The sequence below is a fragment of the Lactuca sativa genome, chromosome 9, assembly GCF_002870075.4.
Source record: "Lactuca sativa cultivar Salinas chromosome 9, Lsat_Salinas_v11, whole genome shotgun sequence".
NCBI lineage: Eukaryota > Viridiplantae > Streptophyta > Magnoliopsida > Asterales > Asteraceae > Lactuca > Lactuca sativa.
This window is the reverse complement of record NC_056631.2, coordinates 69,483,118-69,496,886: the sequence shown is the minus strand read 5'-3', so window position 1 is coordinate 69,496,886 and position 13,769 is coordinate 69,483,118. Positions and strand designations below refer to the sequence as shown.

The 13,769-nt window shown below is 32.0% G+C and overlaps 1 protein-coding gene and 3 long non-coding RNA genes across 4 annotated transcripts; 2 read left to right on the top strand and 2 right to left on the bottom strand.

The window, feature by feature from the left end:
* Nucleotides 1–1,909: 1,909 nt before the first annotated feature.
* Nucleotides 1,910–3,901, top strand: LOC111901674 (uncharacterized). The gene is made up of 2 exons (XR_008226585.1): nucleotides 1,910–2,381; nucleotides 3,077–3,901. It is a non-coding gene; the product is annotated as an uncharacterized LOC111901674 (long non-coding RNA).
* Nucleotides 3,902–7,205: 3,304 nt separating this feature from the next.
* Nucleotides 7,206–8,994, bottom strand: LOC111901673 (probable protein phosphatase 2C 75). The gene is made up of 4 exons (XM_023897558.3): nucleotides 8,462–8,994; nucleotides 7,982–8,326; nucleotides 7,800–7,908; nucleotides 7,206–7,709 (listed from the first exon to the last, which is right to left on the bottom strand). The coding sequence occupies exons 1-4, from the start codon at nucleotides 8,990–8,992 to the stop codon at nucleotides 7,327–7,329; spliced, it is 1,368 nt and encodes a 455-aa protein (XP_023753326.1). The 5' UTR covers nucleotides 8,993–8,994; the 3' UTR covers nucleotides 7,206–7,326.
* A 1,870-nt stretch (nucleotides 8,995–10,864) lies between these two features.
* LOC111901753 (uncharacterized) lies at nucleotides 10,865–12,022 on the top strand. The gene is made up of 2 exons (XR_002853595.3): nucleotides 10,865–11,257; nucleotides 11,693–12,022. It is a non-coding gene; the product is annotated as an uncharacterized LOC111901753 (long non-coding RNA).
* On the bottom strand, nucleotides 10,925–12,888 carry LOC122196175 (uncharacterized). The gene is made up of 2 exons (XR_006187439.2): nucleotides 12,594–12,888; nucleotides 10,925–11,802 (listed from the first exon to the last, which is right to left on the bottom strand). It is a non-coding gene; the product is annotated as an uncharacterized LOC122196175 (long non-coding RNA).
* Nucleotides 12,889–13,769: the final 881 nt, after the last annotated feature.

The following is a 13,769-nucleotide window of genomic DNA, read 5'->3' as shown; positions in this document are numbered from 1 at the left end:
TATATATATATATATATATATATATATATATATATATATATATATATAAAACCAGTTTTTTTAGAACGAAAGTATTTGTAAGAAATCATTATAAACTCATCATTTTTGGACACCAAAAATATCAATCTTCTCCCAACGGCGCATCTAAGTCATATCTAGACTAAAAAAGGATTTGACGATTTTTTTTGGGGATTTTGTACGACTGTTAATGAGCACAATCCGCGGTAATTAGGACTACAGATTGCTCATAAACAATCCATATAGCTGCTGATTGTGCATATCCACAGTTCATATGATTGTTGATTGTGCTCATTAACAGTCCGTACAACTACTGATTGTGCATACATGCAAATTTCAAAAATAAATAAAAGAAATTGTCAAATCCTTTTTTAGCCTAAATATGACTTAGACGCAAAATTTGGAAAATAATTAAATTTTTTTGTGTTGAAAAATGATGAGTTGATTATAAGTTCGTAAGTTTTTAAAAATCTTTTTGTTCGCACAAGAACTCAGCAATATATGTGTGTGTGTGTGTATATATATATATATATATATATATATATATATATATATATATATATATATATATATATATATATATATATATATATATATATATATATCTGTGTGTGTGTGTGCCCACGCAAAGCAGCGACAAAAAATAGTTTTTTTGGTGAATAGTTTTCTTACGGAAAAATAATTATTAGTTTTTTATATATGTTATTATGTAATAAAAAAAAATTACCACTTTTAATTAAAATATTTATGTTTAGAACTTATATTTATATTGTATGTTTATACATTTGATGTAAATTAATTATTATCTGTATGTAGTTTAACAAATGTAAATTAACTTATATTGATTAGTTTAATATTTTAAAACTGTTATTTTGCTCATGATTAATTTTTTTAATAATTTTCCTTAATTTAAGTCTTCAAATTTTTGGTAAGTATTAATATTTTTGTTATTTATAATTTATTTGTACAAAAAGCTTTGTAACTTGTACATCTTAAAATTGAAGAGATGGCTAATATGCTTTATATATATATATATATATATATATATATATATATATATATATATATATATATATCTTAACCTAATAAATAAAGATAATTTTGTCAAATGTCAACTTCTTATTGATTTAACACATGGCATTTTATTAGAATTTTAAAATTATTTTTTTTCCACTTGTCATTTTTGTATTATTTTTTATTTTTATTCATCTTCCACTTATTAAATATCACCTCATAATAATTAATGTGAATTAATGTATATAATATACCTTCCAATTGTGAATTTTTATTTCTATTAATATATTAATCAATCTCATTTATGAATTTATATTAATTAGTTTTATTAGTATATAGATTAATTAAGAAAAATTACATAAATGGTCCTTGTGGTTTATTCTATTTATTGTTTTTATTTCGAAAGCTTACTTCAAAAAATACCTAATTTTTTACGTTAATATCCAACATGATTATTTAAAACATGATAATAATTTTTTATTAGTATAGACTGAATTATTTATCATTTCATTTATATTTATTTAAAAATTTTACTTTAGAAAATAGTTAATGTCTATCCCTTATATTTATTTTTTTTAATCAACTCATATAATATACGGGTCACACACCTAGTATGTGTGTGTATATATATATATATATATATATATATATATACCTTAAAAAGCATTTACAAGATTTTGCTGAATTTTAAGAGGTATAAGGCTTATTACACTATTTACAATCAGTTTATGCATACAAAAATACCAAATCTTATCCTATTAAATTACGTACATTTTGAATTGGTCTTTGCTCTCATCTTCAAATTAAACTAAACTGGTCAAAGAAGAACCGGTCTTCCTTAGGTTTTGCCAATTGAATCAGTCAAGTGGGAATCGGTCTATAGATAAACTTTATATATAATCTATTATCTCGGTCTCCATAACCCATTCCTTGTAGAATAACCGTACATGAGTCGCCATCTATTCCCTCCTTAAACGCTATCCCTCTCTATAAAATACTCTAAAATTCCTCCCATAGTCTCATATCCAACGCAGTTACCCACCACATATTCACCATTGAGAAAACAATCATAGTCGCTGCTAAACGCCTCCGCCTTTCTCTTCTCTCGCATCTCTCCTTTAGAAACCCAAAATCCTAACTATCAAACATCACAACCCACTAACAGTGAACTTTATTGTCACATAACCTTCACAACCATCAAACAAGCCACCTTCATCACCGTCACACTTCATCTTACCACCGTTCACTACAGCCATCTCTCTCGAACAGCTAACGACATCTAGCATGTGCTACTATTCTATTCTCTCATCATTTGACCTTGATTTCTATTTTTGAAGTGTTAACCTCAGGTACCATTTTTGACCTTGATTTATATGGTGTTTTGGGTATAATTTGTCGAAACCTCACCTTTTTACCTTGATTTTACTCATAATGTGGTTTGACTTTGAATATCTAACCTCATGTATCATTTTTTCACCTATATTGTTATGGGTCATAAAAGGAAAAAAAAAACCATCGTTTTACTTTGCTTTCATTCAGAATCTGGTATGACTTTGAAGATCTAACATCAGGTCCAACATTTATAGTTCATATGCATGATTTCTTATTGACTTTGTTGTCTTTGGTTTAAATATTAAAAAAAAATACCTTACAAATAAAATTATTTAGAACTTAACTCTCAAGAAGAATTCAAGATCTATTGATTGTGGTTTGTGTTCACTGAAATGGTGTGGTTGCTAGGAAACCTATAATGACAGTCTCAAGGTAATCCATTTTCTATCACTTTCCCACGTGGATCGATACACATTCTTATTTCCTTTACAATGTTGAGTTTTCATGTTGACTAATTTGATGTTTATAACCCTTCTAAGTTTTCATTGTTAACTGCCTTCAATATTGCCTTCAACACACACATAAGTCGGAAAGGAAAGGTCCTGGTACAATCTTGGAGAAGAGGGAAAGAAGAGCATATTTGTATTTTCCCTTTTTGTTTTCCTGTTTCCTTTATAAATGCTAATAAGATGAAGTTTCTCTCTATATGTAGGTAGTATATGTGTATGAAAAGTTTATGGAAGAACAAGTGACTTTATCATAAAAAAAAACTATCAGTATCAAGATATGTATACTATTTTTTATATTTGTATTGTTATGTTCATTAAGATTGTAGCTTCAAATTTTAACCGGTTCTTATATTAACAGGGATGCTTTTCTTGAGGCAGGGATTTAATGCATGAAGTAATTCAAGATGATGAATTTTTTATGCCGAAATCAGTTTATTGGACAAATACAGTTAATCTAATCTTGCATGATTAAGTTACTAACCTGGTTGAGTTTTTAGTAGCCAAATTAGTTCATAAAAATGCTTATTTAATTTGATTATTGAATGGGGTTTTGATGTGCTTGCATAATCCTTAATGATAGTGGAGTGACCTCTTTTGTTGTTTATATTTCTCCATCTGCTCTTCTCTGCTCAAGGTTTCTGGTTGGTGATGGTTTGAATCCATTGCATTGAACTTGACTTGTTGTAATTATGCATTGAAATGTGGATGTGGAAAAAGTTGTATTTCTATATCTGTTTGTCTATTTTTATTCTTTATTTTTTCATTCACAGGAAAGAAAGAAGAGCCAATATTTAGAAGTTTAGTCAAGGCAGGATAACTAAAATAAATCAAGAAGCACATATGGTGTATATAATTTGCTTGAGAAAGAATGACCTGATAGAGGGTCTATAATTTGTTTAACTGTTGTATTTTAAAAAATGGTACTTTTATGTTAAGTATCGTATACCAAAATGGGAATATATTATTTTTCTTATTAATCGATGTAATATTATTGTTTGGATCTCGAATGCATCCCATATTCATGTTAATTGTTAATCGTTAGTATTTAACTTTGTCATTTGATTTTAGGCTTTAAATTGCATCGAATATTTGAAACTCATATGTTTGATTTTAGTGTAAAAAATTCAATTTCAAAAAATTTCTTATTAATGGATGGCATCGAGTCTACGTCCAATTTTCAATACGTTATGATAAAGTAAACAACTAATTAATATTAAATAAATTCACCAACAATATATTTATCTACCAAGTTGTTTCTAAAGAATTGTAGATTCTTTTAAACATTACAAACTAATTCTTTAATATGGTATATCCTTAAATATTTAACAAAAAATATTTTATTATAATAAAGTAAATATTAATGATATAAATTTCATCTAAATACATTGTTGGTCGAAAAAAATAACAAATAGTTGAACTAAAATTAATGTTTAATGATAGTTGTGTCTATTCTCATTGTCAAATCTTTTAACGAAACTTGAGTAAATAATAAGTATTTGAAGAAAATCACCAACAAAATTTGTTGTTGAAAAAAATAACCATTTAGTTTGGAATGACACTCTGGATTAAAAAAAAAAGTTATGAAAAAAAATTAAAGTTTGGATCAACATTCCAAAATCCTGGACTAACATTCCGGATTTCACGTTATAATTTCGAATTTTAACAACCACCCCCCCCCCCCCCCTCCTTGAGAATTTCAAGAATGAGTGACATTCTATTAAACAAATTTCAATTTTAAGAAAAAAAAATCATTTTTTATTTAATCTAACAAATAACTAAACAAGCATAATAAATAGGGAAATCTTCGGAAAAGTCCTAATACTTCACCCTAATTTACGAAAAAGTCTCAAAGTAAAACTGGTTTATGAAAAAGTCCCTATTACCGGATAAAATGACGATTTGACCCTTTTTTCCGGTTTATTGGTTTCAATACTTGCTCGGTTTCATTAAAGTCTCATTATTTTACGATAATTTTCATTAAAGTCCCATTATTTTACCATAATTTGGGACTTATTCATAAATTATGGTAAAATAATGGAACTTTATTAAAACCGAGTAAGTAATAAAACCGGGAAAATATGGCCAAATCGTCATTTTTACCGGTAATTGAGACTTTTTCGTAAACAAATTTTAGTTTGAAAGTTTTTCGTAAATTATGATAAAATATTGAAACTTTTCCGGAAATTTCCCTAATAAATATGAACAATATATGATCTTAGGGCATGGAATCAAACATTCGGTGGAAAAGTGGTGCCATTAACCACTTTAAAAATGACATTTAAGACATAAGTAGAGATATTGACTAAATCTGGGATGAGACATTTGGAAGTAAGCGTCCATTTTTAAAAACTGAACAGATGATTATCTCTTTAAAAAAAAAACTCATTTATAATTGTTAGTTTACTTAATTTCATGTATTAATACAAAACTATTAGTGAAACATAACGAATAATTCAATAACAATTGATTATATACATCAAATGTGGTGTATAAAAAGTGTTGCATGATTAATAATGCACAATTAATTAAATATGTATTAATGTATATTTGTAAATAATTCCAATTTTTTTATTTTTTATTTTATTGATTTGGTTTCTCCAAACACGACTTTTTTTATAATTGTTTAGATGTAGTAAATTATTTGCGCAAAAAAACCTATTCCATCTAGAAAATAATTTTTGAAAAAACTATCCACACCCATCACTTGGCGCGGGTAAACGGCTAGTATATATATATATATATATATATATATATATATATATATATATATATATATATATATATATATATATAATTTTTCCTCGTCTATTTTCTTAATACTCAACAAATGCACCTAAAAACATGTGCAAAATACACTAACTTAATTAATAAATTGAGTAAATTACACTATTCATCCAAGCTCCAAATGCTAAATTGCGCGTTCAGTCCCTATTTTCAAAAATTACCCCATCTATCCCTCATTTAGTTCAAAGTTGCATGTTTCATTCCTCGTTAATTTAAATTTACACATTTAATCATTTTCGAGGCATAAAATGACCATAATGCCCTTTGTAATTTTATTTTTCATTTATTTTTATCATTTTTTATTATTTTTAGTTATTAAAAATATTTTAAATAAAATGATAGGTCCTCTCTCTCTCTCTCTCTCTCTCTCTCTCTCTCTCTTATTGAAGAACACTTAACCACCACCAAGATCACCAGAAATCTAATCCACCACTAGAAAATATACCCTCACCTCTCTCCACTTCACTCCCTCACTCCACTCTATTCTGGTTCCAACCTCAAGACCACCACCCTCCTTCCATCGAGGCAATTGTTTCACCTCTTCCTTATGATACATGCTTCCCGAAAAAGAACCACAAACCACCACCTCCTTCACCATTGCCACCCTCTTGTACAAACACTAGCCAAAAACTAATTGTGAACCTCCATTAACCACCTAACCAGCAACATTACCTCCAACAGCCTCTACTGGAAAACTCACCTATGATTACTTCAAACACCACATGTAGAATCTCGACCCACCACCATCACCACCAAAATACCACCTTCGTATACCACCAGCCTCTAAGGTGATGTTCCATACCTCATTGGTACATCTATAGCAAATACCATTTTCCAACCAATGTAACTACATGATGTGATCACAATCTATGGTGAGAGAGTTGTTGCCGATTTCTGGATATGGAGGATCGCCATCATTATAGCCTCCGATGGAACAACCAACGTAGCCTCATCACCACAGTCTCCAGTGGAACCACCAACTCTGCAATCACCATCACCATTGTCCCCTATTCGACAATTTATTACACCATAACCTGCAATTCATTGTCTCTCTTCAATTCATTGTCTCTCTTCACTTCACAGAGATAAATAAAGCCCAAAATAGAGAGGGGGTTCTCTAACCATGGCTTTGAAACGTGTCGCCATCGTCGAACCATCTAGTGTTCGCCATCAATTGAATCATCGTCACCTGCACCTCTCAATACCTCAGATTCTCGTATTTCAAACAGAGATGCAGGTGGGTCTAGGGTTTTGAACAGGGATGGAGGCGAATAGGAAGGAATTCGGGTCTAGGGTTTTGAACAGGGATGGAGGCGAATAGGAAGGAATTCAGGGAAGGGGTTAGGGTGTTCTTGGGCAGAGATATATTTTTTTTTCTTTTTTCTTAATCTAAAAACCATAAATTAATAAAAGAAAAAAAAATTTAAAAAAATTATTAAGGACAAAATAATTATTTTAGTTCATAGGGACAACTGAGTGAAAAAAATAATAAAAAAAACAAAATCTTGGTTAACTTTTAAAAATAAAAACAAATTGAACAATTTAACATTTGGACGAGGGAACCGTCTAATTTACTCTAATAAATTAAAACTACTTAACTACCGATTAATACCGTAAAAACACAAATAAAGATCTACAATATTACTCAAGAAATTCAACAATAACAAAGTTACCCTACACTATTAACCCTCTCTTTTTTACTTTCACCTTTTCTTAAATCAACAACAATCACACTTATATTATCATTGCTCCGCCGTCCCATAGCAAGACGTACCAGTAAAGCCGCCGCCGATGCGGTGGCACTTCGAGATGCGTACACCTGCCCACCACCACCACCACCTCCTCCTCCTCCGGCCGCCCTTTGAGCCACCATCCCCATTTTACATTTTTCATCTTCTTGTTGGCACTTACGAACTACCTCGCAACTCAATTCACTTGATAAAACATCCCACAATCCATCACTAGCTAATATCAAACTCATATCCTCTGATTCTCTTCTCGTGAATGTGTACTCCGGCTCCGATATTACCACTTGTTTCAGAAATCTGTCCCCTGTTTGAACACGTTGAACAATTTTATCAAAAATCAACTAAGATTATAACAGAAAGTTCATTGATGAAAGGAGTAGAACTAGAAGATAACCTATAGCTCGAGACATAGCAAGAACACCTTCAACTCGTGCCCCGTTTCCGGCGAACAAGATCCGGCCACCGGAAGCTTCGATTCTTTCACGTTCGTCTTCCCGATCAGACTATAATTAATTAAACAAATGGAATATAACAAATCTGACTTTAATCAAGACTTTGAAACGACTTTGTGTTTACCTTATGGTCAAAGGAGAGTGGTACGGCTTTTCCGCTACGGCTGAGGACGGCGCGTGAGTCGCCGCAGTTAGCGACGATTATGAACTCATCTGTCAAAAGCAACACCACCGCCGTCGATCCTACCAGAGATAACTGCGGATGGAATCTACACATCTTCGAGTTTTCTATCCCGTTGCATTGACATAACGCCATCGCCATCTCATCCATCCTCTCGAAACTCCGGTTGATTGATGTCCGCCATAGCTCTTCCACATCTTCTCCGGTTGACTTGTCTCCGGTGGTTCTCACGCGCATTAACTCCTCCTCCATGATAACGTGCATGTTCTCCTTACACAATGCAGACACCTGCTCAACACAAGTCCTGTAATTACTATTTTGTCCTTCAAAAGTCAAAAATTAAGTTACAAACTGACAGAAATGCCCTCTTGGAACACGAAAAAATTTCTGATTTTTACATATATGTAAAGACACGTGGCTTACGTGATGCCCTCCGTGGCCATCGAATACACCGAAGAAATGCACCGGTCTGTAACCGTTTATCTCCGGCCGGCAGAAGTTCGGCTGAACCGATATCTCGTCCTCCATGTCACGCGCCCTACCAACCACCGATATCGACCCGTACAGCGGTGCCGGTGAAGACACCGGCGTTTCTTTATTACTAGCCGACGGCTCGGCGTTCTCATTCACCAACTCCACCGCGGGTGACTTTGGAGCATCCAAGTTATCAGTTCCGGTTCCGGCGACAGGGGAAACTAAAGCTAACCTCCTCCTCATCTCAATCCTACGTCGACGTCTTTCCCGGGATTTATCAGGTGAATCAACATCCTCGTCGATCGGCCGCATCACGCTCCTCCGACTGCCATACACCCGCTTCATTGAAAATGGCCGGCGATCTGTAAATATTGAAAACTTACCATCATCTTTAACAGAGGTTCGAAAAGTGAAAACAATTTCCTTTTGCTGAAGGATATAAAGGAGGTAACGGAAGGGGCGGCTGCTCTCGGTGCCCATGAAAGCCGACTATGTGGCTCTCTGATGTTGCCACGTGGGAACGGGGTCAATTTAGATGGCGATAAACGACGATGGGAGCTGACACGTGACAGCTGAAGTCCTAAGAATAAAGTCTCAAATTGTACACTTGTGGGCCCGTTATGATTCTTTTAGTACCACGTAAGTGCCTTCGGAATTGACATCTTGGGCCCATTTTGAGTTTCCTTGGGTCCATCCACTACGTCAAACTCAGGACTCAAGTCTTTGTAGTTTGTACACATACAATGATACAAGATCATATAAGGTCATGTATAGTTGTTATGTGAATATTCTATGGTATTTGTATTTGATTATGATAGTTATCATTTCGATAAACATCGAGAAGATGTAAACCATTTTGTATTATAAATATAAATAGCGACTTGAGATCAATGGAATTACAAGATTGATTTTAATTTTTTTATAGTATCCGAGTTATTTTTTATAATTTTTTAGTGGAACTATCTCTTTATACGATTACTAGTTGGGTCGTTTAAGAACCTTCATGACTCCAATGTTATTCTTTATTCTTCTATCTCGTAGAGGGTTAGAAATGGGGATATATTCTAATTTTCGATTTTGGAGATTGTTTTGTATGGAGATGGATAATGGTTGTTGGGTTAGAGATCAATGTGTAAATGGGATGTGGTCTCCAGTGTGATGCCTTCTGATTCGTGGATGAGCAATTTCATGATATGATGTTGATTTTGTAAGATGTTTTTCTTTCTACATGTCGGATTCAATTTTGTGGGCTTTCTTAGCTAGGAGTGCTCGTGCTCCTATATTGACGATCTCTCTAACCCGTTTCTTGATGTTAAAACAAGGTGGTGTAAGCTTATGCCAAATAAAGTAAAATTTTGTTGCATGGCATATTACACTCTAGGCTTAACTTGACTAGACCTTGTCTTGATATAGATACGATAGATTGTCTAATGAGTAAATGTAGTGTTGAATCAATTAACTATACTTTGGTCTTAGTATGTGGTTGTGATGGAGGTTTGGAGAGGCGTTGCCAATTGGTGCGATATTACTACCTTACATTTTTAGTCCATATCTAGATGGCTATCACTGGTTAATGATGCAAAAATGGCAATCTAGCGCATGCAAAGATTCTAAGTGATTGTAATTAATACAAGTTGGATTATGTGGAGGTACAGAAACTCGGTTCTGTTTGATACTGTTTCTATTCATAAGAGCGACTTCATAAATATTATTGTTTTATGTTTGTTTCACTAGTATAATTTTATAAATACAAGTGTAAATTGGTTGGAATGATCACATGATAAACCATTGCAAGTTTCTTTTTAAAAGTTTAACATTTTGCCAGACTTCTTGGTTTTTATATATATTTTGGTTGTTCAAATATATATATATATATATATATATATATATATATATATATATATATATATATATATATATATATATATATATATATATATATATATATATATATATATATATAGTTAGCTTATTTTGTTTTCACTATCTATTGTGTGCATGTATGATTGATTTTCGAAGAATCATTTTAGTTATTTTAAGAAAGAAATTAATACATATTACATGTTGAAGATATAATGGGTATTAATTATAAATCTTCAGCATTTAATATGCATTAATTACTTTTTTAAAATAACTAAAATGATTGGTCCAGAATCAATCATACATGCACACAATAGATAGTGAAAACATTTGAACCTCTCTCTCTCTCTCTCTCTCTCTCTCTCTCTCTCTCTATATATATATATATATATATATATATATATATATATATATATATATATATATATATATATATATATATATATATATATATATATATATATATATATATAACACATAACATATTAGGACTTGACGGCATAAAAATATCATATCCGTCTTGGGTTAATCTATTTAAACTACATGCAAGCAGACATAAAATATTGAATCATAATAACCACACCATTCCAACATGTCAAACTTATCCTACATATGTGTTGAATGTTAGGCTGATGGGAGTGGAGATGCTAAGCACTCTCGCTAAGAGCTCGCTAGGAAAAGGAACACCGCCCCTAGCTCTCGCTAGGGGGCTCGCCAGCTTGAAGTCGCTACATGCGTAACGAGAGGAGAGAGAGGAGAAGAGTAGCACCTGATTGGTTCTTTCCTTTTTGACCTGAAAGATCTTGTATGAGCCAGACATTCACTGGCCAAGAAAATAGATGCTCAAGCTCTCAATCGTTTCCCCCCTTTTGAATTCTTCAACTAGTAAGAGCTTTTGCTTGTTTTAATCAAACTAGAAAACCCAAATCTTGTGGTTTAGCTTCTGGAAGAACCCATTTTGTTTGTAGTTTGTATACCAATTGTTATCAGAAATTAGTCTTCTTGAGTTCGTCAATATCACAACCAAATAGTGAATCCAACCAAAATCAACAAACTCAACTCTTTAAAACCAACTTGATGATCGATTTTTATAGTAAAAAAAGTCTTTGAATTGATTAAGGGTTAGATTTGATGTTATTGTACTAATCAGTTATCTCTAATTTACATGCACACTACATGTTCGATGAAATGTCGGGCTCAAATGTTTGCTTGCGGTCTTGCTCTACATCTCTAGTCTTTTTGTTTTGTTGTATATGTATTAATAGCATATGGCTTCCTAACTGAGTATGACTAATTTTCCTTCTAAATATAATTTTGTAGGATCCAATAATGAAATGGGTGATTTGATTCATTAATCCAATGAAATGTGTGATATGCTTCAAACATGTTTTCATTGGTTGATGTTTTGAACCAACAGCCGTGATTTGGACCTGAAACAACATTAGCAAGGAAAAGATGTAAACAGAGCAATAACAAGAGCCTGCAACTCAATTTCAAATGTAACTGAAATGGGAGTTTGAACAAGTATTGCTGAAATTATCCGGGTCTATGATGGATTATGTATAAAAAAATATATGTAAAATTTTGTGTATTAAAAAATATAATTTATTTAAATTTGAAAATAAAAATAGAGTGTTAGGAGTGTTACCACTCCCTATGAAATACTAAGAATTGGATGCTAAGACAAAAAGATGACATGACATACAAAAAAATGACATGGCAAGATGCTATGAGTGCACTCCCTTTAGACAATCAACAAGCAATAATAAACAATAAAGAACAACAATTAATCAAAAAACAATTTTGATTAATAACTCTCACAAAAAGAGAATGACAAACAGAGACTTTAAGGGGTCAGGAGGGGCCATGGCCCCCCTGCTTTTTGGCTTCGTAATACTTGTATAACAATTTCATACATATTTTATTTTTTAGTAGCTTTCTTGGCCCTTCACCTTAATTATATATAGAATCCAAAATTTCATTCAAATAGCTACTCAACTCCCAAAAATCAGAAAAATCAATCAAATATGATCAAAATCAGGAAAATATATAAGAACAAATCAAAACAATCCTAAAAATTAGGATATCAATTGACTAGGAAACTAAATATCTTATATGAAAGAAAAAGAGCATTCTATAATCCAAGTTGTTAACCCAATTTATGAAAAAAATATAAAAGCTCAGTCTAGAAATTCACCACTTCTGGCAAAAAAGTAAGTACCGGAAAGAAAACGTCGGCCGCCTGAATGCTCAACTACGAACAGATTTCTCACCAAAAATAGAAAATGTTGACCCCATTAGGTGTTCACCATCCCTCTCCTCTAGTCCTCTCCGCTAGTATTATGTCTCTCCACTCTAAAGCTCGCTGAAGTGCATTCTCCAATTCTCATCAACAAGGTAGCAACTTTCGTCGCCGAATCTGTGGATGTGTAGGTTTTCTTTTTCTCTTTCTTGAAGTAGAATATTTACTTGAAGGATATAAAAGATCACACCAACCTACTATCTACAATAATAGTTAAAATATTAAAAAGTTGCAAGTCTACTTTAATAATTATTAATATTATTTTATTTTATGAAATATCAAATTTTCTTTAAAAACGAATTGGAATTTAGACTAATCATTTACCGTGGTTTATCTTATATTATTCCAACATGTCGATTTTATAACACATGAAGGGAAAAATACATTCTCAAAATTTCTATAAAATAGTAGTTTGGGGATTATGTGGGTTTTGTAACATTCCATATTTATAGCTAGATGATCACATTTTCAAATGGCAATGTGTATAATGTGTATACGTGGTTTGTTTTTTACTAACGGTATTAGAACACTTTAGTGTTATTATTTTTAGATTTTTTTATTATAGCTCTTAACCAAAAATTAACTACTTTATATTATTATCCTATGAAGTTCTCATTTTGGCCCCTCCGATTCTAAGTTTCATGTGCCGCCCTTGATTACAAAGTCGTAGCTTTACAATAAACTCTACTACAACTTATATATTGTGATAATGTATCTAATATATGGAAATACTTACATACCAAATATTTAAACAAAAGTATACAAGGATAAGATCTTAATCACTAAGATTGCATATTCGATACTTCGTGCACAAGAAAACCGCATGTTTGTTTTGGTTGAGTTTGGATTAACGAATCAAATGATGATTGATGATCAATGTGAAGTAGGTTTGGCACATCAGATTATAAGGTTCGGCCTTACAGTCTCCCCCAATCTGATGATGTCAAAACCTTTATTACCTAAAACCGTGAGTAAATAATTTATCTACCTCTCTGATGATTTCAGAATTTATCCATTTGTAGTCATTTGTCAGCAGTTTCCTTTTTTTTATCTTACTCAGATAAAAAGAAAGTAGCCAGTGAAAACAATTTGCAA